Raw genomic sequence first — 27,032 nt, 5'->3', positions numbered from 1 at the left:
TTTTGCAATTCTCAGATGATTCAAAAAAAAAAAAATCCCACAAACCATCAGAATATACACCGATCATTTGGTGGTCTCAGAATAAAACTAATAATAGGACTACTTCAGTTTTGTAGCTGTTTTTTAAAGCAGTAGAAATCATATTAAAATTAACTGCTGAAACAAACCTAGTAAGTTGGCAGTAGAGGCACCGCTTCTTCTTTTTGAACTGATAACTGCTACAGCACCACTCCTCCTCTTCATGGGAGTCTTCATACTACGTCGTGAACTTCTTGTTAAGTTGTTAGGTGTTGCCATTGAGGTTTTATCATCTTGGCTAACACCATTAGATTTAGGTGTTTTCTCTAGGGCACCATTTTTCTCCCCTGTATTCATATCTTTTGCAACACCGTTCTGCTCTTCTGCAATTGGTGATGGTGTTGTGATGTGCGAAACAGAGAAACGCCCTTTTGTGTAAGGTGCTGGAGAGCCTGTAGGAAGCTGCGGTGTTGCTTTTCCAGAGTCAGGGGAAGAGGCAGCTGGGGGCGTCTGGGCTGGCAATTTTTCTGGTGACATTTTTTCTTTTTGCAAACATACAGAAAGTTCTTGGTAGAAAAAAAAATAACAAAAAATTACTGTGCAAAGCTAAACTACAAGTGTTCTTTTCTATCTCTGAAAGTAAATGCAATAGTATAAAATAGCATCAGATCAGTTGAAAAAGTCTTAGATGTTACTCTCTAAGAAGAAAGCAAATTGGCAACAACTTTTAAATTTCAAAAGCCTCCAATGGCCTGTGCAAATCCAACTGAACAAATTAACTTTGTTACTCTAGTTTATTCAAAACAGTCTTATTCCCATAAAGTGCACTACAGGCTTTCACTAGCTTAAATCAGCAGCTGAATGTTTTCAGACTTCTGGCCAAGCCACACGGCCATAGCTTGCATAGTCTGGCAACAAACTACTCTTTCTAGATTGCGTCTCTTTTCTGCTATTTATGATTAACTGGTGCCAGTAGATTCTGCTGTTAAGCACAAGCACACAAACATACTCCAAAACATGCATGAGAACAAGCAAAAACGTGTGATGAAATAAAGCACACCCCCTGGATAAAGAGAGGTAGACGAACAATAAGCTGCACATCCTCCTTTGGAGGAAAAAGTTTAAAAACGCTGATTAAAAAATACCATTATAATTCCCAGTCAATATGTCCACTTCCTAACATACATCTTTATTATTCATTTTGAATTCATTTTTAGAAGTCTTTGAATTTACAAGTTCTGTTCGTATCACTTAGCTTAGCGACTCGATTAGCCTCAGCATTTATTTACCTGGACTGCAAAGTGCTTCAGCCCCTGAGCCTTTTTCAGCACTGCGCGTGGGGAGCCTCCAAACGGTAAGCTCAGCCTTGCAGGAATCGCACCTCGTTTAAGGGGTGAGTTGGGAGGCAAACTTTTGTCAAAGAGTTCCGGACTTAGATGACCACCAAAAGACAATCTTTTTCGCTTGCCTAAAGGCTGAGGTAACAGATCACCGCTCTTCCTCTTCTGAGACACTCTTTTTGTGTTACCTAAACAAAAAATAGCAATAATTGAATATATCTCCACAAATCAAAGAATCCAGGAAGTCACCATTTTAACCAGCACAGGAAACAAGGCTTACTTGGGCATTTTAAAGGCAGAAACATATTAGAAAGTAACTCATTTACATTCAATTGGAGAAAATTTTATAGAAATTACTGGTTATTTTTAGGGTCATATATATAAAAACATGATGTTACAGAACCAACGTATCAGCAATTAATTATATATTTAAATGGAAAAATTCTCACGAAAATTAAGAGATTTTCTCCAATTAAGTGCCAACAAGGCGCGAAATCTATTTACCTGATTCTTCTTCAGCCAACAGGTCAGAAACATTCATTTCTGCAACAGCCTCATTGTCTTCCAGTACACTAGCACTTCCCAAAGACCTTTTTGATGATGATCTCCGAGGTCTTAGAACACAAGTATCTTCCAAATCTGATTTCTGATTACACCCATTGGTGGCCAGATCTTGTTGAGTTCCACTGTCCTGTCTGTCTACAGTCTTATTGTCGTGTTCTTCAACTGCATTTGTCTCCAGTGCTTTCTCAGTTCACAGTTCAGAGGTTCTCGGCCTACCCCTTTTTCTTCCAGAGCCAGATTTCTGACTAGCAGGAGATGCCAGTTCTGATGTTATCTCTCCTGAAGTTGGTGTCTCTGAATGGATGCTTTTGTTTACAAATTCTTTACTTTGTCTGACATTTCTTCTGGGACTCTTGGAATTAGAAGCAGGAGACTCAGAATCTCTCTTTTTTGAATCTACATTTGTCTGATCACAGATTTCTTTCAGCACTTCTACTTTCCCCGATTTTCTTGGTGTATGTTGTTTACTGTTTCGTCTCTGGTTTATGCATTTATTTTCTGCCAAAGGCTGTTGTTGGAGGCTATCATTTCTGCACACTGAATCTTCCCTTTGAATTTCAGCTGAAATTTCTGAAAAAGATTTGTGTTCCAACAACACATCTCCTCGAGCTGTCGGAGTACCAATATTTACAGAATCCACCCCAGTAGCTTCGTTGGTAGGTGACATGAAACAAGATCGAGGACTCTTCCTTCTGGGGGTTGGTGTAGACATAACATGTTTGTCTACTTCAGAAACGTTTGTCATGTTTGTTGTCTGTGCTATTTTCTCTGCTGTTATTGCAGAGTTGTAGATTTTCACCTCATCTGCATAACCCAAGCGTTCTATGGAGCATGGCTGCAGCAGACATGCTGCATTTCTGTCATTCTCCTTACTGGGTTTGGGTGTTTTGGCTGGAACTTCAGTGCCTTTAGATTTACCTGGTGTACTTTCTTCCTTATGATCTTGCAAGTTACTTCTCCTGAGAATACTTTTTGTCATCTCCTTTGAAACAGAAGTTCGCGGACTTCTGGTAAAACATTTCTTGGTAGCACTTCCTACCATTGAGATTTGATTAAGTTCTGAACTAATTACTTCTTGTTTCATTTTATATTCTTCATTATTTTCACTTATGCCAATTTCTTTTTCTTCAGTAGGGCTTACATGATCACAACTTGATGCGATTTGAGCACTTGGTTCCTGCAGGGCACCCTTACCACCTTCTTTTCCAGCTTTTTCAGGTACATTTCCTCCTTGCAGAGTTTTTTTCACTTTAATCTCATGTTTCAGCGTTTCATAGAGTTTACTAAAGGGAGACATTTCAGTTTGCTTTCTAGTAGATTGTTTTATCTTATATGAAGATTTAGGTGTTTGTAGCTTAACTGGTAAGGCTTTGGACATATTTTCCTCTGTACTTTGTTTATTTTCATCAGCATTTTGTTCTTTGCACTCAGAATGATCTACAGCGTAAGCAAAGCAAAAACAAAGTTATGTAAAAAAAGCAGAAACATAAGTAAAGTTCCTTAAATTCCCTCCTTTCCTCTACCAAGGCTAGCAACCAGGCTCCAGGATATGGGACTGTACACAAAGCTCTGTTTACAATAACAATTCTCTCATAATAAAAACATTAGTTGTGAAATGTTTAATAAATTTTAAGTTGCAATCTGGACCTTATCCCACATTCAGATAAGGCAATTTGTATTTCATGCTGCTGTTTTTCTTCGGTGGCTTATATACCTATCTTTCACGGCTGCCACAAGACAAATCTGTGAACACAGAACTAAACAATCACTGAGATCGGCTTACCACAATTCAGTCAGTTTCCTGTCTTGCATTTACCCAGGTGCTGTATTGTTCTAACTGTACCAATGCTTCTCTAGGGTAAAGCAAGACAATAAAACAGAGCTAGCACTTCCCAAATGAGACAGAGCAAGTGACCGCACGCATGCTGGAGGCCTGAAGTAACATGCTTCACTTCACATTTTCCACGCAGAGAGCAGTCAGCTAGCAGGGTTCATCCAAGAAGTTGCCTTTTGAAACCACAAGAAGCTGAGCCCTTGTGAACATTTACACATCCACAGTCTCAACACTGCCATATACCAGCATGAACATCTACTAAAACAAATGCTGACATGTCCACTTCTCTTAGATGCAACGGGAAATACATGTAAAGATGGAGAGACTAACAGACAAGGAAAAAGCACACTGATCAACTTTTGGAAAAGGAGATGGGGGTTAGGAAGGAGATCTTTAAACGTGATCTTTTGGGGTTTCAGCAAAACGTTCAATACTGTTTCTCAAAAAGTGTTACTGCCCGTTTGTCAGAATGCAACAATGTGTTTTCCCCTGGCATGGGTAAATCACAGCATTTAAGTACAATGCAGTAGTACACTGACACAGGAATGTGTACTGTGCTCAGTTTGAAAAATCTTTAAATATATTTATTTTGCTCTTTTCAACCTTGTTTTTCCTCCATATGCTAAGAATTAAAATTAAGGAGGAAGATGAACACAAACCCCCTATAATACAGGTACCAACCTGAAGATCTTTTAGATCCTGAAGTTTGCTTATGTAATAACTCCACTTCTGCCACCTGCTGAACATGAAGAACCTGTAAATTTGTACAACGTTACAGCAGAGCAACAAATATTTATTTAGCTTTCTACTGAACATTGGAAAACGCTAGATTTATAAATGTGTAAGCATTGCATACTGAACAGGTTTAAAAGCACTCAAATTAAAACCGAGTATTTCACCACTTAAGAACACTAACCGATACTCTACACAGCAAGAGCTCAAGTCTTGTTTTATTATTATTAGCTCTAAAAGCAGCTGTAGCATATGAACATGTACAAGCACATTCTAAGCTCACTTTTGTACCAGACCTAGTGGAAGAATTTTATTTAAATAAGAGAAACATCACGTACAAAAATCTTCAATAGCCACAGTACTCGCTAAGTAGCAATATCCCCTTGAAGGGTTAAAACATTGTTGGGAATTAAAAAAAGAAACAAGTGCAAATCAATTATTAAAAGATAAACTTAGTTTGATATTTATAAATTCCAACAATTTACTAGCCCATAAAACAACATACTTTTGGAGGAAAAAAATGCTCAGGTTCTAGGGCAAACATCCCCATTTAAAAGTACAAGTATATCCAATGTTAATACTTTGTTTCCTGCATCCTATTCTCTCCTCAAAAAAGATAAGGATTCGTTTCAATAGGTTGCCTATAATCTTAATAGATGAGTAATAGATCTATTAACAGAAACTGATAACTCTAAAAATAATATATTGAGTTTAAAAAAGATATGAGTTCATTTGCATTTTCAAACGGAAAGCTAGCCTACGATTGAAAAAATATTCCTCATTTAAAAAAAAGCAGACAAAACCCACAACAAAACAGGGAAATAGAATTCATCCTTATCAATACTGATACCAATGTATTTAGAAGTAAGCCTGTCACCACAAATTTACCTGCCGCGTTTCATCTTTTGGAGATCTGGAACGCCTTTTTCTTGGAGATGATTGGAGAGGATATTCAAACCTGGATGAAATATTTTAAAAGTAAAAACAAGCATTTTTTTGGTTAAATAGCTGATAACTAAATTCGCATTATTAAGATAAATGACCTAGAAAGAGTTGTCCCACTCCCAGCAATACCAACATATTGCTTTAAAGTACTTTCACTACATCAAAATATTCTCTTCTCCTAGAAATGTGTTTGTCCTTGAAACAAAATCAAAATGATCTCTCCAGACAATTCTATCTTTATTGATTTAGCTTAATATAATACATAAAAGTAATAAAAAAAATCTTTAAGCCGTCTTGCCTTCTGGAGAAGCTCTATAAGACATTGTAAAGAGATACAAAATAAACTAAATTATCTTTCTGAAAATGGTAAAATGATGTTTTAGGTTTTCCCATTCATCTACTGCTATCTCCTGTATCTTCATCCGGCAGGTAGAGACCGTCCACAGAGTTCCCCACACTGTTTGGCTGCAGAACATGTTCTAGGATCAAGGCATTGTCTGTCAGAGACAGTTTGTCACTGGCACTTACCTGAAAGAACGATCAATAATAGTTAACACATCTCCGTGCTTCAGAGGTACAGGTTGCTGAAAACAGCTACCGTTCAGCTGCGTAGGATTTACTGTACTTAAATTTGTCAAGATTGCCTAGAAATAAAACAAAAATTTCAGTAGCCCGATGAGATGCAACAATGCAATACAAATGTCATTAAAATATGCATATCTTACCTCCTCGTTTTCATTTACTTCAATTTTACAATGTTCTTTTGAGACCTGAGGCAACTGGATGCGGATGTCACATTCTGTTCTCCTAGAGGTGAAAATATAATTGGAGTTTACAGACATGCAGAGAAGACAAAAAATCTCACTGCTGTAGAATTTGGTGCTTTGACATCCCAAACTTCAGCTAATAATTTGGATGACTGTACACAGAAGAACAAAGGGACAAGAAAATACATTGAATGAAATACTTAACATGATGTCTATCGCACCAAAAGAGTTTGGAACACTAGGAAAAAGCCAGAAAGTTATTGCTACCACAGGGAAACCTTTTCTCCACCAAAGAAAAAAGTGAATGTGATCAGCAGTTTAAATTCCACCACTTTTCTCTGGACATATACATTTAATACATGCCAACAGACCTAAGGCAAGAGAGCAGTCACTAAGTTCTCCAGGTAAGAAACAGGGGGAATGCTGTACTTGGTGCTAATTTCTGTGATGAAAAGTGGTGGAAAAAACAGCACTGCAGTAAAAAGGATCGAAAGAGAAACGCGGAGTCTAAAGCTTGGATTCTAAGTCACGTTATCAGCAAAATACACTCTGTCCAAAATCTGTCCTAGTGCTAACAATACAGAGATCAAAAAAAACAGTGTCTGAGTGGCTGAGAAGCAGCCTTTTCATCCGCCAGTAAAGCCAATTATTATAGGACTGGCTCCAGTGTGAAGCAGCAGATTACCATTAGTGGCCAAAATTGTTAGAATGCAGGCTTGCCCTGCCTAACCCACCAGGGAGCGTTGAACTCATTCACCTTTATTGGCTAAAAGAGTTGAGATCCTGAAGACAATTAAGCCTGAAAAAAAATGCAGGACATTAGGCAATGAACGGGAAGAAATGAACCACCTAAGGCTTTCAACTGTGACAAAAAAATATCAGGAGCTTATGTTTCTGTAATGCCAGAGAATCCATACTGGAAAAAAGGTAAAATAACCAAAAATCTGTTCATGACAAGCCTAAAAAGACATTAAAACTGATTATCATCTGCCTGGGCAGCTCTGCTGAAGCCAAAGAAGAGTATTATTGACACTGCAGTGCTTCCCACAGACTGGCACTACGGGATCTGATGCAGGACTGGATAATTAGTTAAGATATTAATCAATCAATCAGAGAAGTGCTGAGCAAACCCAGTTCAAGAGAAGTAAAAACATTTATCAATTCTTGATACTAGCTCGTGCATTTCATTACTGAGGCCTTGGAGAACCAAAAAAATAATTAAAAAAAAATTAAAAAAATAAAAATAAATGCAAAAGAGCACTGGTATGAGCACAGTTGAATGCAAGCCACTTTCCCTTCTGCACTGGTTGGTTCTCTAGGACCTGCCCGCAGATAAGAGTGCCACCACTTGCTAATTGGACACACGTCACATGTAGATTACTTGCAATCTCATAGCTCTAGCGGATCTCTTTGACAGAAACTTTGGGGAAAAAAAAAAGAACTTTTTTTTAAACAAGGAAAGGTCAAAAAGCGATGACAAACAGTAAGTTCCGCTCAAGTAATGTGAGTCCAATACCACTTTTCCTACCTTGAACAGCATTCACAAATACAAACAGTTCTTTCTTGCAAGTAAATATTAAAAAGATTCTGTCTGCAGGAACTATCATTAATGTTATTTCAGTGCATCCGAGTACTCGACACATTCTCACCTTCCAAATAAACAAGAACTTGCAGTGAGTGGAAAGTGAATTCCATCGGTCCCATTGCGTTTAATTACAATTATTTTCCCGAAGAGCGGCATCTTCCAACATAAGAAGTCTTACCTATGTGAGAATGTCAAAATTACTCATCCAAGTCATGATTTATTCTCATAAATATGTAAAGCAACGTAACCCTTTTTTAATGCCGTTCAAAACACTCCTAAAGTACAGCACAAGAGCCTTGTGCCTGTGCCACGTGAACGAAGTGCCATTTCCATGTGTTTCCCTGCACCTGGGAACTATCCACCACGAGCATTGGTTGAAATCGTGCACAGGAGCGCGGGCACTACACGTTTGGAGGAAACAACGCTTTTAACAGCGGTAAGAGCAGTCATCACGTGCTCACACAAACTTAGCAATACCGCTTTGACGTATGCCATAGCTGCTTGGTATCCATCAGAGCCTGCAAAGAGGCAGCACCACTCATACAATGGTTCATTCCATGAGCGATTTAAAGCTATTTTCAGGCAAGCAGTCACTCCTGCTCACCTACACCTGGTGCGTTACCTTCCTCTCATCTACTGGGACGTTCTCGGACTTGGCTTTCAAGCAAAGCTGCCTTTGAAGCAAACCTGGAGAAGCCGTGACTGCGGCTGGAGCTATTTATCTGCAGCTCCCTGTCAGTGCCAGCTCTCACACCCGCAGAGGTTTCACAGAAATCCCGCTGCAGGCTGGGTCTCAGAAGCGACTGCGTCCCCTGGGCTCTCAGGGAGCTCCCTCCTCCAGGAGGAGGCTGAAGCACCCGTCATTACCACAGGATCAGGGTCCCGAGCGTTGCGTTAAATACAAACCTGACCAAACCACGACATTTCTCACCCCTTGGCCCGTCAGCAAAGGAAGGACCGAAGGGGAAAGGCCTGGCAGGAGCCCCGCGGTGCCGGCTCCCTGAGGGGCTCCCACAGACACACACAGCGTGTGACAGCACTGACAGCGCCCCTCCGCCAGCAAACCCTTGGGTGTGCCTGTGCACGGTGCAGCGCCACATGTTGTTCATTTGAAAGCAGGCCCTACAACAACACCTATAACCCGCGCATGGGATTAAAGCCCAGCACCCCCACGCCACAAGCACCGTAAGGGCAGCACCACGGAGCGATCCCAGCCCGCTCTCAGCATCCTCCCCGGCACTCCGCTTCCCCCAGCAATAACCGCGTGTGGTTTTAAAGCTTATTCCCAACGCCAGCAGCCCCCCGCCCCCCCTCACCCCGTCCCGTCCCGGCGCTCACCCCCTCAGCGCGGTGCCGGCTCCCTCCTGCTGCCGCCGCCGCTCCCCGCGGCGCCCCCCTCCCGTCCCTCCCGTCCCTCCCGCCCTTGCCGCGCGCGCCAGCGCCGCCTCCGCCCGCTCGTATCCCTCCGCCGCGCCGCTCCAGGCACCTGAGGCACCGGAGACACCGGGAGCTGCCGGAGCCGCCCCGGGGGGACACGGCCCCACACACCCAGCCCCGGTCGAGCCGCCTCGAGGCCCCTCGGCTCTATCCAGCGCCGCTCGGCGGACGGACTCTTTTAGCCCGGGAGGCCCCAGTTGGGCAGCAGCTCGCTAAAAGCTTCCTAAACTAACGCAGACAGCCGAGGCTGGCTTCTGAGCCGCTCCTCCCCTAATTCAAATTGGTTTTGGTTTTGTTTTCTTCATCATAAAAACAGGGCGCTTCGAAGGGGTAACAGTAGGGGGAGCGCGGAAGGAAGCAGCAGTAAAAGTGTTGAAAATAAAAGCAGCGCTTTAAGTCTGTTGTCGTCATCTAAGTAGTTACCTGCTGTTACCTACAAAAATTTATTCCCTGACAGGAATTGAGTACTAAGGCTTAAAGTTGAGACTCCAAGAACTCAAAACAAAGCCCATGCTGCTCTGTATGTGAAGATTTAAAAAAAAAAAAAAAAAAAAAAACACTGGTGAGGAGCCAGGGTGACTCAGGCCTTGACCAGAAGGCCTTGACTGCATAAAAGTAGAAAGCTGATACGAGAGAAAATTGTCATCACCACATCCAACATCACGGCCATCCACATTCTTGGCCAAGTCTACGCTTGATATCTATCATTTAAGCAAAAATTGACTTCCAGTCAATGAGATAATATGGTATGAAAAATGACAAGAAACCCTGATCTGAAAATAGGCAAGCAGAAGATGCCTTTGAACCCTTTAAATGTAGACTCGGGTCAGAAACATTTTTAGACTGGAAGGACTCCACCTCAGCCCTTCGTGACATAGAGAAGATTATTTTTAAAATGCTCTTTAAAACATTTAAGCACAGATGAAAATTAACTACATTATGACACATAACTTCCATCATTATGCTCAATTTTTCTTCATTTTGCACATTTTTACCAGTGGCCTGCGGTTACAAAGCGCAGGCCCCAACTACCTCACGTTTCATTCTCCAGCCTCCTCCACGCAGTACATAAAGCCAATTTAAAAGCAAGTCATGTATTTGCTCTCTGCTGATTCTCTCTGAGGCTTAAGGGAGTCACAAAAGAGTTTGGACTTCTATAAAAGGGATTAGAGAGTACGGCTCTCTTCCCCTCCATGAAACAGAACAGGAAAGTTCTTAGAAATGAGGGAGTAGAGATAGGCCAGGCAGCAGATGGAGATGCAGGTGACTTAATGCTCCTCCTGCTCTTTGGGCATTGGTTAGCCTGGCTGCTCGAAACCTCATTTTCAGGCTGTGGTTTCACAACAAATGAAAGCCAACCTGACCTTTACCTACTGCCAGAGTTAAACAGAGTTGAGGTATTTAAAATAAGCACGAAAGAAACAAAGTACGCCTAAAAGTTCTGAATAATTAGACAGAGAGAACAAGTTACTCTTACGGACAAAATCAAAAATACTTCAAAAACTTGGCATTGCTCGTCGGTCGAGGGAAATGATTGCCCTGTTCTGCTCTGCCCTGGAGTGGCCTCACCTCGAGCACTGTGCGCGGTTCTGGGCACCACAGCACAAAAAGGACATTAAACTGTTGGGAGAGTGTCCAGAGAATGTGTGACTCCAACCATGTCTTCTACCAGCTGATGTTTCAATTTCGGATTTTTCTGGATTAAATTAACTCTTGTCACATCTTTTACTACCTCCTTGTTTTCTACTGGAGTCTCCGGCAATTTCTGCAAGGCATTTTCATCTGTAGTAGGTTCCAATTTTTGCTGTGGGGCCCTTGTGAGCTGCTTGATGCCTGACAGGAAATCAGTAGGCTCTACAGGCTCTGGCTTCTGCTTGGCGGTCTTCATGAGCTGCTTGATGCCCGACAGGACCTCTACAGGTTCTGGCTTCTTCTTTGGGGTTTTTCATAGCTGTTTGATGCCTGATGCAACGTTGACTGACTCCAACTTCTGATCTGGAGTTTTGTGACTCCAGTGGAGTGACATGCTATCCACATCAAGATCTTCTTCCAGCATAGCTATTCGTCCTTCTGGAATTCTGGAGGACATTATTTCAAATATAGACTTTGGAGATTCCTTCTCTCTCATCAAATCTGAGATGTCTTGACAATCCAGTATCTCTCCTGAAGAATCTGGAGTATTTAATGGTGACACCATCATCTCTCCTGAAATAAACAGTAGGTTTATCTAATTTGGCAAACAAACTAAGCAGAAAATCCAAACATTCCAATCGCTGTATAACTAAGTAAAAAATGGATTCAATCAGCCAAAGCTTTCTACAAGCTAAATCCAAAACTGTGTTTCAGCAATTGGTTTGGTAATTAGCAAGAAGGCAATTAGCTCCTACAAGGCACAGCATACGTTAAAAAAATTAAGCCTAAAAAACCTTGATGATTTTTTATTTAATCTGATAAAAATCATTAGTATTACTACTCTGAATATTGGATAATTCATTCTTGATTTTTGTTGGTGATTCACTAGATGCTCACTTTTGCTAAATTCTTAGTAAAACAGAATTTAAAGAATTCTGAGTTATTCAGGAACACGACTGATATGCAAAGTCATATGCAAAAGACAGAAAAAAAAAGCTAAGGATCATCTTAACACAAATCTTCCTAATCTGACATTTTTCTTAAGTAGAATCTTTGCAAAATTCTACAGCATAACCACTCCCTGCCGTAAGATTTTGTCATTGAATCTAGATGTATCCCCTGACAATTGATTAAAGGATTGCCATGCTTCAACACAAGGTTTGCCTGAAACAATACTTCAGCATTTAGAAGTTCGATATAAAACTGAATGAATAAAAAAATAACACCTACCAAAAAAAATAACTGGAACTACTGGAAAATGTCCTCCAATACATGATAAAAAAAAAATCAATGGTTGCAAGATGCTTTATCTTTACACTAAGTCTGCCTAGCATTAGGCTATGCACTATCAGTGAGTTGCAGACACAGCTACCCCAAAGTATACTTTAATAATTTCTTTCCAATTAACAACCATACCAGATTCTTCAGGAGTACGCAGTTCAGAAATGTCCATTGTGGTGCACGGTGGTGTAAGATCACTGTCACGAACAGTGCTTGAAGGTGATGTTTTTCCACTCGTATTTTCTGGAGTTTTAAACATCTCAGCCAGCCCTATAAATTATATTCAGAAAAATGAGCACTTGTTTCGGAAAAAAAAAAAAAAAGTGCACAGTTGGCAGAACCAGTAACAGGTTTTAAAAATCTCACAACGTACCTGTGAAGCTTTCATCCATATTCAAGTTTTGTTTCGAGATTGGATTTTTCACCACTTTAGGGACCTGTCCAGCTATTCTACCAGTGGTAGAGTGCGCTCTGCCTACAACTACTGTAGCAGGAGATTCTGCATGACCTGTGCTAAAATGACCTTTTATTTTTCTTTCTGGAGGAAAAAAAGGAAAAAAATAAATAAAAATTAGGACACAAAGATCCCTTTTATTTAAAACCTAGCCAGAATCACTCAAGAGATTCCACAAATTTATTGGTCGTGTTTAGCTATTGAATTTGAATGTTCAACAATTAAAATATTTGTGTCTCAATGGTTATCATCCATGATGTCTGCCATACACCCAACACTTACAGGCAGTCCAGTCTACAACTGACAGTGTGTGAACTGGCTAGGGAAAAAGGCATAAAGAAACTAAGCTGAATACAGGTAAAATGCATGTTTTCACCAACAAAAATTATTGAACTGAAATTGTATCAGTTATATACTACTCCAAATTGAGGGACTTGGAGGATCAATACCGCAATTAACCTAACAAACAGAACCTTACTTAATGACTTTAATTCACGTGAAAGATTCACCCCACTGCCATTCCTCCCTCATTCTGTCCTCCTGGTGAGGCCAGGAGTGTCCCGAGAGCACATAGAAGTGTGCCCAAAGGGAATTGCTGATTTTGGAGGCACAAGGTGCCTATGGGGCCAGGTCGGGAGCTGGGCTGGGATGAGCTCCATCAGGCAGCCGGACCAGGCCCGTTTCCAGCGTGGCGGACGAGCAGCCTTTGCCCTGAAACTCAAAAGTCAAACTCTGTCGCTGACTTCCCTTACTAAAATGGGAGCGTGGTTGAGAGGGGCCATCTCTTGCCTGGGGATGCCAGTCTTTCCCTGTAGTTAATGGAAAGAAGGAGGCTTCTCTAGAGGGCGAAGGCGAGCTGAAACCTCAGCTGGAGTGCCCTGGAGGTACTGCTGTGTCTCCACTGCCTACACAGGGATCTTGGGAGGCAGGTCTCCGGGTGATCAAATTAGTCTTTGTGTCTGCCTCATTCCCTAATTGTCACTAGATATCCCAACTAGTGAACAATGTACAGCATAACAAAGGAGGCACACATATAAAAAGGAGCAGAATTAGCCTGCGCTAATTGGTGGGCCTGACTTTGCTGACAGGAACCAGGCAGTTAAGAGGAGGGCTAGGAAGTAATTCACTAACTAAAATACACCTCAGAACACAGTAGTAAAATGATTTTATCTTGGTAATTTGACAGACTGGAACAGCAACAGATGAAAGTTTTTCATTTGTTTGTTTTAACCTGGCCCAGCTACCAGGTCAGACTGCTAGAAGTCTCGGCTGTTGATGTAAATGAGTTGAAGGCTTTGACTTGAAACTTGTTCTCGGTGGGTCCGATTAAAGTGAATTTGGCCCTCGTTTTACATGTGATTTCTGACAAAATGATCTGTCTGACCTTCCTACAGGGTGTTATCATTGTCCTTTATTTAAAAATAGATCATTTGGAGCTTTATGTACGTACGCAAAATATTAAGTACAAAATTCACACAACTTCCACAGTTGGCTGGCTTGCAGAATATTTCTCTCAAACAAAACCAAGGATTTAACACTTTGCCTTACTTTGCCTTAGTAAATGTGCTTTTAGCTTGTTAAGAAAAGCCCAATCTTTAAATATAATTTAAAGCTCTAATTAGTTGATTTTAGGCAATTTTTTTTTGACATTTTAATGGCAAGGATACCTGGATTTTTTCTGGTATTCATGAAGATATTTGATAAAAAGGTAGATGCAACTCTCTCTGAAAATAGCAAAAAAACAAGTTCATGGGATCTTTTCTAAGCCATACAGTAGCCATTTAGATTTTCTTATATGCTTTCAAAGCTATCCAGGAGCCTGGTAAAGGCTCTTAATTGCAGAACTTCCCAATTTCTACTCCACTAGCACTTCTTTAACTAGGTCTTTTCCTCCAAAATACGATCCTGTCACTGAAGGAAATAATACTGAGGAAATGAAATATGGAAGTTAAATATTAACTTTTTTTTCCCTTTTTAGAGAAAAAAAAAAAATATATATATATATATACTTTTCAGATGGCTGCAAGCCTGAGCAGTCCTTTCATCTCCCACTCTCAATGGCAAAAGATGCATTTCTAGAAATGGCACGCAAGTTTTATGGTTAATAAAATAGTTTATTGCGCCATTATTGTTAAGAAGTTTTTCTTGCAATGGAAAAGCATTCAGGTACACACTAAAACAACACCAATCCCACAGAATATTGTGTTTGTTCAAGCATTCAAACTTGATTAAACTTCTCTTTCAAAGTACTGCTGCATCACAGTTCAGTGAGCCCAAATCTCTCCTAATGCTTGGACACTTCTGATAAAGGATTTGTGTCAGGAACGTGTTTTAAAGTGCTGTTCTGAAGTCGGAATAGTTCTAGACAGAGATATTCAACTTCCTGCTAGGGATAGGTGCTCAAATTAAGCATAAGAAGGTACTTGTATCTACCCTGAGTACCATAAAAAGCTATCAGATGACCCAATATAACTGACAGTTAAAATTCTACTTCTACATCACCTTCTTCCAGTGTATTGCCTCCCCAAATTTGAGCCCTTCAAGTGCACATACAAGCGCAAGTCACAAGCCTCAGAATATTCACTAACTGAGTTTTGGAGATGCAAGTAACCCCAAAGGCTTTTTTTTTTTTTTTTTTTTTTTTTAAAAGAAGGGTGCAAGTTCCACCTGTTTCAGTTTTATTTTGTTTGTTTGTTTTCTTTTGTTTTTTCTTCCTCCCCTGAGGACAAACCATAAATTCTATCCTAAAGAAGCAAGAAAGGAAGCTGAAATAAGAATCTATGGAGATGACATCCTCAAAGATCATCAATTACCTGATATCTTTTAATCTTTGAGAATTGGCTCCATCAGATCTCAGCCTTTGGGAAATTATCGAACCTGACAGTGTTTACAACTCAGCATCAAGGTTAACAACTACAATCACACTGTTCTCTCAAAATAGCATTGCACCTTAGTGTCAAGTCAGGAGAGGAATGCCATGGAAAGATACAAATTAAAAGATGGAAAATTCAAACCAATACAGGTTTTCTTGTAATTAAGCAGCTGATCTTGTTATCAAGAAACTTTTTTGAGCTATGAACTCACAGTAGTCAGAAAGGATATTGGATATGAAAGAGAAAGTCAAGAGTAAATGACATATCTCTATATAAACTATACCATTGATTACAGTACAGGTTTGAAATATTAAAATCTAATGTCAGGATTATTTTTTTATTTTTTTATTTTTGGAAGATTGCTTAGAAAATATGAATACCGAGTTAACTAAACGCTCAGCCTTACAGCGAATATTTTAGTTACCCATTTTAATAAAATGTGACCAGGCTCTTAAACAAAAATAGAATAATAAAAAATAATAATAAAATGGACTGCATATTTACTATCTTACTGTATCCATGTAAAATGTTATTTAAAATTTTATTTAAAAGCCTTTCTGGAGAGTATATATTATACCATTACTGAAAATTATATTATCTTTACATACTTGCAGGTATTTATGGAATGTTCTTGTTTCTTTTGGACAGATAAAATATATATATGTGTTTTTGCCTTTCAAAATATAGTTTTCAAATATATTGAACCCAAAAAAAGTCTGATGCACTGTCAGGCACCTCAATTTCTTATACGTCTCCCTAGTTTGGTATAAAGGAAACAGTCTGCTGATGAAAAGAAAGGCAGCTGTGATATTCTTTCTTATGTTTATTTTACCTGGCCATGGATATTCACCACCACTCTTCACCAACATTATTTAGTACTCATTCTCTACTGTTCTACTGTCTAAATATCTCTCTCCTCCTTAAAATATATTTATAAATGTAAAAATATATAGACACATACAGAGAAAACTATGAATCCAAATAAAGGCATGAGTAACTGTAAACATATTTTTATGAATTCCTGGAAGCTACACTTATTATATAAAACAAACAAACAAACAAACAAAAACACAAACACAGAATTAAAGTCAACTTTATTTTATTTACTATTGTCAAACAAAAACTTTCTAGGGCAAGACATTAAAAGAAGTGAGGCATATATAGAAACTTAATTACATTCTTTCAAAATCCATAGTCAAAACATCCTAGTTCAATGGACACATAGCACATTATGTGGTGTACAAAAGTTTTACTGCAGATAAAGACATTATGGCGACATCTGCCTGGCACTTTAACACCTCCTTATATTAAAAATTACATACACCTTATATTAAAAATTACATACACTTCCAATGCTAAGGATCAGCTGTTTCTCCACCTTATGTTTTCAGTCTATGCCTCTTGAAAAATGCAGAAATATTTCTTTAAGTGAAAGCCAAACAGTATTTGGAAATAAATAAATAAATACATAAGTAAATGAAGTCTTTGCTATGATCACTTACAGTTCATACCTGGGGACAGAAAAGGACACTGTAAAGTCACATCCCAAAGGTAAATAAATCAAGGTAGTGATGGAGTTATAAATACCTCCACATAGGATATTTTACAATTTGTATTGAAAATAAGCATTACAGAATTTCTGAGTTTCTCTTAAATTATTTTTGTGTCACTTTCTTTCAGAAGTTCTGCATAGGTACCCTTGTTTTTCCCTTGAATATTTACCTAGCATAAGACTCAGAATATTTTAGCTTGAGACTCAGACCATTTTAGAAGATATTTTCGTGTAATAAAAGAATTGCAATTTGCATTCTTTAAGGACACCACCACCTTCCAGAAACACATTAAATGAAGCAGAATGAAATCGAAGTAGGGCAGTTTGGGAATTATTTTCAGCTGTGTTGCAGCTCTGAAGGGCTCTTTCAAGTTAGGCATTCAATTTAGGCAAAAATACCTGGCTTCTTGTAGAGTTTATAACCTAAAGGCTATTGATTTGGCAGTATCAAAGTCGGTGAAGATTCCTGGAAGGAGCTGAGTGTCGGTGTACACTCAGGAGATGACCAATGACACAAGACACGGGATGACAACCGCACATTTATATTTGCCATCAAAATTTTTGAGAAAATAGTTAACTTGAGACTCCTAGCTATACTTGAGAGCAAATTGCAAGATATTTATGCGTACTATGTTACAGAAAATAATCCTATGACACATTTTTCCTTGTGGGGCTGTGAGTCTCACGAGATGAAGGTTGACCACCTTCTGTCCCCCTGAACTACTGTAATGGTACAGATCTGGTCAACATGCCTAGGGATGGATACCATTCTTTACTCATGTTTAGCTTGTACTAAATAGTAATATAAAAGTAGAAAATAAATTAGTTCACTGCCACAGAGATATCAAATGTATATCAAGTATTAATTATGCATTTAGTATGTTCAGAAATTGGTAACTCAGCTCTGAAAAATATATATAAGTGTATAACTTTGATAACTTTATATGCATACTTTACATATACATAGAAAGTCACAAACTAGGAGCAAACAAAAAATGAGATATCAGACAGAATCACTGGAGACAAAAATATATATATTAATTAGAATCAGAAAATATGCCTGTGTTCAGCTCTATTTCTCAATAAGGCTATAACGTTTGCATACGTATGGTTCACTGGAGCTTGTTCTCACTGTAGGTGTGTTGGTAGGACTTTGCTTTCCTCTGAGATTCTACAACTAAAGTAGGTTATTTTTTCCCATTCTGTGTTAAACAGACACATAATTTACTTCAAACCACTGTTACCATTGCTCCCCGAAATGATGTGCATAGGCTGCTGATCTTTAAAACTTGTTAAAATACATGTATATACATATATATATACATGTATATCAGTTTACTAGTTTTGAAGAGACAGACTTCAAAACAAATCAGAGACACCAAATACTTGAGTTTAAAATCCTGTATAAAACCTTTAACGTGACCTGTAGAATTACCAATTCTGCTGCATGAAAGTCACAGATACTGTCTTAAAACAAGAGTGTGGACTCTTTCTGCTGGTGTCAGTTAGGACGAGACTGGTTTTTAGAATAAAAGCAAGGACAAAACTAACAATCATCTTTAGAAGGGAATTTCTTGCACTGCCCCAAAAGGCCATTAGGACCTCTTTTGCTAAGCGAGGCCCCATTTCTGTAGTATCTCAGCAGACAGAGTCAGCTGCTCTTTATGGACTATTATTTACTTATTAATTAGATATTTCAAGTCAATTTACTTAGTCTGAGCATTAGCTGCTCTACAGAAAACAACCACAGAGCAGTTACTTTCCTGTGGATCACAGCCCCAATTAATAAGCCCGAGTGGCTGAATGGGGAGCAAGCTCAGGCCCTGTGTGGCAGTGGGGTTAAGCAGTCACAGCCCAGCTTCTGGCACGCTTCATTAGCCCCCGCTCATCAGCAGTCACGTGCTGACCACAGCTGAAGTGGTGGGATGTGTGATACCCTAACGCAGTGTGCCAGGTGCTATGAAAAATGATTTGCTCCTAGCGGCGCTATCTAGTTAAGGGTGTTCTCTCAGTTCTTTTGAAGTGGTTTGTGAAAAGGAGCCGAGAATCCCCCCTCCTGCTTCTTTCAAGAACTTTGTTTGGAAAAAAAAAGAATATTGCCCTGTTAGGAAAGCCTTAATTAGGTTTTATCCAATGAGTCAAGAGTAACATTTATGCAGAACAGCTTTTGTGTGGTGAATGTCTTGTTTGCACAACCTGTGACACTCAACAAACCCAAACAAAATGCCCCTTTGCTCATCTCGCTGACGAGCTCTTCACTTTGCACAGCTTGGCACAGAGGCCAAGATGCCCTCTTATATCCTAGTTGCAGCTACTGAATGGAAAACAAGGCAGCTCCTTCAATGCAGTGATGGAAACTTGGCAAGTGTTCTTCCTCTACCCTCACAACTCCGTGCCTCTGCCCAAGGCTTTCATCTCCTCTGGTATGGAGGCCGCCTCACTATCGAACACGTACTAGCTAAATTAGGGAAGATGGAATGATCCCTTATCATTAAGGCTGTGTGTAATGCAATTAAAATGGAGCATTTGCTCACAGCACAAGAGTTCAGCCCTGTTCTCATTCTGAAAAAAAAAAAATAAAATAAAAAATAAAAATTGGGGTGTGCCTTAGGACTTTGATTTGTTAGAAATTACTGCCTTGAATAATTATGGGATGATATTAAAGACTGAAATGACAGAGAAAGAGCAACTTAGAGGCACTTGCTTCTCTTACATAACTGCAAGAACAAAAAATACAGGTTGGAACACGGAAGACAGCAAGGCTGTGAAGCTGACCTAGAAGGGTACTTATATCATGAGCTTCCAGAGGTCAAAGCGCTGCTGTTATTTCCTCTTTCTACCCACATTGCATAGGGAAAGCTACTAAGCCAAATGACAAATTGATCCCAAGCACATCACCTTCAAGGGGTTACAAATGCCAAGCTGCTTTGTCCTGTTTCTCTTCTGAATCTGTTGGTGGCTATCACCAGGTTTCTTTGGAAAACAACCAAACCAACCAAAGGGGATACTTCTAAGCAGCAGCCAGTAGGGGCCGACACAGGATTAGGTTCGTGAAGATGGCTTTGTGAAGTCTCCCTGTTGCAGTTAAGGAGACTGAGTCACAAACAGAGCAGGAGAAAATGAGTGCAAGGAAACTGGAGTTGTTCAACATGCAAGGACTTCATATGGATCCAGTAAAATCGGTAAAATTCTGTAAAACTCCAAGGTCACTAGTCTAGACCTACTGCTTGAGTTGTTGCTGAGACAAGAAGCATGAAGCTACATGTCCTGGAATTTGGGATGATCATAAATCCTGCACCACAGACCCAACTAAACATCTTGGGTGAAGACACTCCTCTCATTTCAGAGGCTGCAACCTAAGCTGGTGGAAGCAACCCCTCACTCCTCTTGTGGTAACACTTTGAAAACACGGATTTCACAAATCAGAACTTGCCCAAAGGGCCATTCATCTTCTCCAAAAGAAGCCCTAAGAAAAACATCAGAAAATAAACTCTATCTGTCCTTCCATAGAAATCTATTACTCCTCCTAGACTATATGAAAATGTAGGTTCTTAACTGGGGTTTTAAAAATGCATAGATACCTGAGCTGAATTTTTTTTTTTTTTTTTTTTGCATTTCATAGAGGAACAGAAAGCTACCACCCTTTGAGATGTGTGCACGCCAACATTATCCACAGGCCGCAGACACTGACCTCTAGAAAATATTCTCCAAACCACATTCAGTACTCCACATCAGCTGCAGCTCTGAAAAGGGCAACATCGCAACCTCATATGCTCACTGCTCCTCTTCCCAGTGCTCACCTCCCTTTACAAGCACTGCACAGCGTGGCCATGTTTACAAGAGAATTGCCTGAATTTCAGAGGCACCCACATTACACTTCCAAAAATTATGGCATTTGGCTAAAAAAATTAAATATGGTTGTAAGAGGACAGTAGTAATTACATCTTTAATTATTCCTAAGAACACAAAACACTTAAGTCCTAAATTGTTTACAAATTTAACGGCTTACAAACCCGTACTTCTCAGTAAATTTTTTTTTTTTTTTTAAATAGCATTTTCATTCATAGTAGTTCTACTAATAAATCTATAGTTTTTAAAAGAATATTTACAGAACTTTAATGAAAAAATAAGACTTAAGCACATAAAATTTAAGCAGAAAATAGCTTACAATTACACTGGCAGTAAAGTAACATGGCTTCCTGGCTACTGTACTCATTACCATAAAAAAGGGGATAAATACGAGCATAAAAGATTTATTTTTCTACCTGCCATTCTGCACAAGCATCGCATGGTATAGGAACCACTATATGTATCTACTAAAACAGGCGGCATCATATCTGTAAACATATTAAGAAAAGTACTTAGATAATATCATCAGCGATAGCTTTACAAAATCTGAACTTAAAATCTGAGTGTAAGTCAAGTCACATTAAAAATTCCAATGTCATTTACAGAATCATTCTAAAAACTGGCTCTTTAACTGTTAAGACTATTTTCTTGTTCTTGCACTTGCTCTTGTGCTTGATCTTGTTGTCCTGTTCGTCCCTCCAGCAGTCTGAGTTGTCTTCACATTGCCTTCAAGTTTTTCTTCAGTTTTGTTTCTTTTCCCTTTTTTGGGTGATCCGTTTTCATCATTCTCTATTCGTAGACAGAAATATTAAATGGAAATTTATATCATAAATCAAGCATTTTATAGAAAGTCAATCTTCAGTTCCATTGTTTTTGAAGGGAGATGTCCCTAATGACTACGTTCCAAAGCTTACATCTATGAGTTCAACAAACCAGTTACAAAACCCACACTTCTGCACATCCAATATCCTTTAAAATAGGTCCCCAAGGACATACAGCTATTTCTGAAAGTAGGTTAACATTAATGAGAGCACCAAAACCAATTAGCTATTATTTTAGCTAAAAATTCTTCTACTGATATGTAAAACTAAAACATATCTAACACTGAAGAAAAAAACAGCAAAAATGAATGTACAGCAACTAATTTATTGTCCAGCTAGAACTGCAAAGTCAGGCTTGTAGTTGTAACAAACACACTGGACGCTTCTGGAAGAATCCACATGGCACAGACCAGTGAAGCTGCTCCAAGAGATGAGCATCGACCCAAGCACCACCACTAAAATCCATGTGGGGAAAAAGGACCTCCCCCCAAAAGAAACTATTCAGACCGGTAGAAAAGCACTGGGAGAGATCAGTCCTTTGGGAGGTGCATGTAGCAGTGTCAAGAAGTGAAAACTAGCAGAAGTGTGAAGTCAATAAACCAAGAGGGGAACCTGCCACAATAGATGTACGTGTTACGTTTGGATAAGCACATGTAACAGATAAAGAGATGAAGAGAAATGAAACGAGAGCATGGCCAAATCACAACAGGATTAATGCACATAACCTGCCAGAAAATTCTTTGTGCATCTGTAAAGATTCATTACTTCCATTTTATTATATTTATTTGACGATAATTTCTTATTACAACGTGGTATCTTTAAAATTTTATCACATCCAGCTGAAAGGTTTAGGGAATATTTCAAGTGTCTGAAGCTAGAGCTCTATTGGCTTGGGGAAAATAAAACTGAAAAACGGGAAAAGTGAGAGACATGTGGAACTTCTGCTGTCATTTGAGCTCAAATACAGCTCCAAGTCCTTCTAGCACCAACTTCATTACAGCACGGATAAGTTGTACAAGCTACCCAAAACCTGGACATACAAAAGCAGGAGCTTAGATGGTATTTAGGAGAAAACAAGCACAGACAATGGGTGCTACAAATGTAATTATCATGCTATGCTCATAACCACCTGTAAGTTAGTTAATTGCTGTTATTTAACCTGCAAGTTACGGATTGAGACAGCAGAAGAGCATGAGAGCATTTGAATAACTCAGCAGAAGAGGAATACAGCTGTCAGATGCCATACAATCAATCCATTCTGCTTTGGAGAAACATCTGGTTTGTACAGGATAACCTAGCCCCTTCTTTACTTACCACTCTTTGCTACATTAAAGACCCACTCTCTATTTACATTAGACTATGGCAGCCAACAGTAATAACCTGTACAAAATTCTAGACTTAGCTATATGTAGAAAATAGAAATATTTTTTTTTCCTCACCTGATTTTGATTTTTTAGGTGGTACATCATCTGCTGGCAACAGACATTTTCTTCTGCGAGAAGTGGAAGTTGTCTGTTGGGTAGGGTTAACCTCTTTTCCTTTTCCAGACTGATTACTTTCTTCAGAACCAGTGGGTATCAAACACTGCATTTCCGAAATGTTGCCGTTTTCAGGCAAGTTGCCATTGTCACGAAGAGAAGTAGCTGCCTCTGGTTTGAATTGTACATTTTTCCTCTTATTTCTCAGTTGCCTTTGTTTTTCCTGGGATGAGTTATTTTCCAGAGCTGTACCTTCACCTTCCTTAAGGATTCCGTTTTGACCTCTGTCTTCAGGCAAGACAAGCTTTTCCCTGAGAAAGGTTGAACTAGTTTCTTCAGATTTGGAAGGAACTATTTTCCTTCTGCCTGCCTTCGATGGATTTTCTTTTCCTGATTGGGTTACTTCCAAAAGTATACCCTGTTGCTCTTTGGGAGTTTCATTCTTACCATCTTCTGGCAAACCTTGAAGTGAACTAGAACTAACAGCCAGTGAAGTGATACTACACTTTTTCCCTGAGTACCCTTTTGAAAGGTCAATTTTTTCTTCGGAAGAGGGTTTTTCAGAAATCATTTGTTTAGCTTTCCTATGATTATTATTTCTGCTACTTTCTTTTGATAAGTTACATTTTCCCCGAGCAGGAGTAGAACTTGTGGCTTCTAATAATATGGCAGCTTCATTCCTTCTGCCTCTTTTTGGTTGATCTTTTAGACTTGAAACAACTGCTCCTAACGGAACATTTTGATCTTTAAGAGCCTCTTCTTTACCATTATCTGCTGGCAAACCACGTTTTCTTCTAAGAGAAATGGAATTAGTTGTGTGTGACACTGGAGGAGTTTCTTTCCTTCTGCCCCTTCCTAATGGCTTTGCTTTTGCACAGGACACCGATTCCAAAAGCACGTTTTGTTCTTCATTAGTACTCTCCTCTTTGTCATCAGTTTCTGACAAGCCACGTTTTCTCCGGAGAGAAGCTGAACTTTTTGCCTCTGCTGCTAGATCAATCTCTTTTCTTTTGTCCCTTGCTGATGCATTTGCTTTTGCCTGCAAAGTGCTATCTCCCAATGCTGGATTTTGATCTTCTTTCACAGTCATCTTTTTATCATCACCTTCTAGCAAGCCACGTTTTTCTCTGATAGAAAGAGAACTCACCGTTTGTGATGCTACAGCAACCTCTCGCCGCCTTCGTCCTCTCAGCGGAACTTCTTCTGTTGAAGAGGGAATAGCTTCCAAAGCTGGATCTTGATCTTTTGTAGAAGTCTCATCTTTACTATGATCTTTAATTAAGGTTTCTTTTTTCGTAAAGGTAGAACAAGCTGCTTGTGGAATGGAATCAGCTTGCCTTCTTCTGCTCCTCCTTACTTCTAAAGGATTTTCTGAAGCCTCACGTTGATCATGTTTGCAAGCCATTCCTTCCTCATTCCCAGGTAAATTCCTTTCTTCTCCTAGAGCTTCGGAACTGGCTTCTTCAAGTTTAAAATTAACTCTTCTTCCTCTAAGTCTTCTACGTGTAATTCTATTATTTGGTGTTCGATTCTCTTGCAGGATTTCAGTTTGCTTTGGTTCATTTGCTTCCTGCTCATTTCTTGTCTGCTTTTGATGTCTATGAGCAATGCCATCACTGTTTAGAGCAGTTACCAATGTGTCAGCTGTGTTGTTCTGGTCTTTCATTACTTGGTGTGCCTGCTTGACACAACTAGAGGCTGAAGACTCTTTGGGAGAAGATTCCTCTGTTTCTGACTTACATTTAAGCATAAGATCTAGGCTGTTTACATCCTGGGCAAATTCATCAGCCTTCTTCTCTGAAGAGTCTTTTTTCCCTCTCCTGCTTCTAGTTCTGTTTGCTTCTTGTTTGAATTCCAAGTTGAGAACAGTTACTGGCATTTTATCTGTCTCTCCAGAAGGTGATTCTGACTTTAATCTTTGAGATGCCTTTGTAGTATTTTCTTGAGCATTTTCCGCTTCATCTCCCAGAGATACTTTCCTCTCATTTTTGGTGGGTGATTTTGTTTCCGTAATGGTTTCATTTGAAGTCTCCTTGGCTTTCTGAACATTCTGTGTATTTTCAAGTGCCATCCCGCACATGTCTGGTTTTACTTCTGTTGGTTGTTTTCTAGCATTTCTTGAAGACTTACCTCTTTTTTCTGTTACCTTTACTTCAAGTTCAGTTCTGTTTCCAGATGCTTCTGTGGGGGCAGTCTCAGAAGTCTGCTCATCACCTTGTAGTAATTTTGCTGATTGGTGTTTACGAAGTTTCCTTGTCGTCCCATGAAGTTCCTCTGAAGGAGCTTGTTCAACCTGTTCATTCCTAGCTCTTCTTTGTCTTTTGGGTGGAAGCAGTGCTTCTGTGTTTTCTATTTTTTTCATTCCTCTAGACCTCTTCTGATGCAATAGAAGAATTTCTTCTCTGTCTTCTACACTACCTTTGTCAGATGCGTTTTCAGATTTTTTTAAATCGGTTTGCAGTTGGTGATTTTCATCCTGAGTGCTACTAGATACGCCTTCTGTCTTTCTGCTTTGATCATCTTCAGTTACAGATGTGCTACTGATATCATACTCCTGCAAAGCCTGTTTCCTATTTGCAGGATCTTTTTGTAGCACTGAAGAATCTTTTTCAGAAGACTCAAGATCCTCACTAGGATGTTTTAACTCCTTAGGTTCCTTAGTTTTACCTCTTCTTGGTCTTCGAGTATCAACCTGCGTTTCCACAAGTGAAACGGTTTCAACTGTTTTCTCAACAGGATGCTTTGAAACAATTTCTTTTTCCATGCAAAGATTTGTTCTCCTTCCTCTTCCTGTATTTTTAGCTACTGAAGTTGAAGTACTGATCTCTCCCATCTCTTCTTGGATGCTCTTTTTCTCCAGACCTTGCAATTCTTTTGAATTTAAATCCTTTTCACACTGCTTTGTTGAAGGTGGATGTACAGTCTTCCTTGGTCTGCCCCTTGTTAGTCTCTGGGTAGAGTGGTCTTCGCTAGTTGACAACTTTTGTTGAGAATCTTTATCTTGTGAAGTATTTCCTTTGTCTTCTAAAACAGTTTTATTCCCCCCTACAAAGTTTGTCATATAGAAAAGAGCACAATCAAAAGTTATACATTACTATGCCCGATCAAAGTATCTCTTGAGTTTTCATTTTCCTAGTAAAGCGGTCTTGCTCAAATGAATCATATTTTATTTTAAAAAGTAACAGGGATTTAAACAGACTCCTAGAATAAAACCCAGTTTAGTACACAGAGTTATTTGTTTTATTTGACAGGTAGCACTCAAGCTTTAAGATATATTTTGAAAGTCTTTGCAAATAAAGGTGATTTTAAGTGGATACCTTAGCAACAGGTGATTTTTTGTTTGTTTGTTTTTTACACTGGTATGTTTGGAGATGCCACCGTTATTACATCAAACTACTACACCATTTTTTAAACACCAATAGAATGCCAACACTGGTTTGTGTTACAGATTACTGCTCAAATTCCCTGAGATATTTGCTCCTTCCATACTATATAATTTGGAATTTTTACAACACGTTGAAACTTCCTAACAACACACACAGTCCTGCATATTCATTATTACTCTAGTTAAAATAAAAGTGTTTGTACTTACCATACTCACGACTGCCATTAGTACAAGCAGTTACAGCATCTTCCTGCTTAGGATCCATAACATTTTCTGACCTGACCTAAGGAAATAAGCAATAATCAATACTTTTGTGTGTGTCTGACAGGACAAGAAATAGTTAACTAATAGAAAATTGGGAGTGAAACAGTTGAAAAAAGTCCTGCCAAATACTTTATGAGAAAATGAAGCCAACTTCGTTTGCTAACTGCATCATATATTTGGTACTACCACAAAATTGAACTTAATACTTGTTATCTGAGCTA

The 27,032-nt window shown here is 39.2% G+C and overlaps 2 protein-coding genes across 2 annotated transcripts in view; both read right to left on the bottom strand.

Moving 5' to 3' along the window:
• The window catches only part of LOC139999310 (uncharacterized), a 40,953-nt gene extending 29,434 nt beyond the window's left edge, over positions 1 to 11,519 (bottom strand). The window contains 9 exon segments of the mRNA XM_072027093.1: positions 168 to 599; positions 1,322 to 1,546; positions 1,863 to 3,359; positions 4,438 to 4,510; positions 5,377 to 5,446; positions 5,962 to 6,077; positions 6,159 to 6,240; positions 7,850 to 7,963; positions 9,272 to 11,519. Coding sequence (XP_071883194.1) covers positions 168 to 599; positions 1,322 to 1,546; positions 1,863 to 3,359; positions 4,438 to 4,510; positions 5,377 to 5,446; positions 5,962 to 6,077; positions 6,159 to 6,240; positions 7,850 to 7,941 — 2,587 coding nt within the window. The 5' untranslated portion in view covers positions 7,942 to 7,963; positions 9,272 to 11,519.
• Positions 11,520 to 21,503: 9,984 nt separating this feature from the next.
• The window catches only part of LOC139999309 (uncharacterized), a 38,995-nt gene continuing 33,466 nt past the window's right edge, over positions 21,504 to 27,032 (bottom strand). Inside the window, 3 exon segments of the mRNA XM_072027092.1 lie at positions 21,504 to 21,652; positions 23,124 to 26,186; positions 26,755 to 26,824. Coding sequence (XP_071883193.1) covers positions 21,504 to 21,652; positions 23,124 to 26,186; positions 26,755 to 26,824 — 3,282 coding nt within the window.

Source organism: Anas platyrhynchos, chromosome 23 (genome assembly GCF_047663525.1).
Source record: "Anas platyrhynchos isolate ZD024472 breed Pekin duck chromosome 23, IASCAAS_PekinDuck_T2T, whole genome shotgun sequence".
NCBI lineage: Eukaryota > Metazoa > Chordata > Aves > Anseriformes > Anatidae > Anas > Anas platyrhynchos.
The sequence above is the reverse complement of the archived record's forward strand: the minus strand, read 5'-3'. Positions and strand labels throughout refer to the sequence as shown.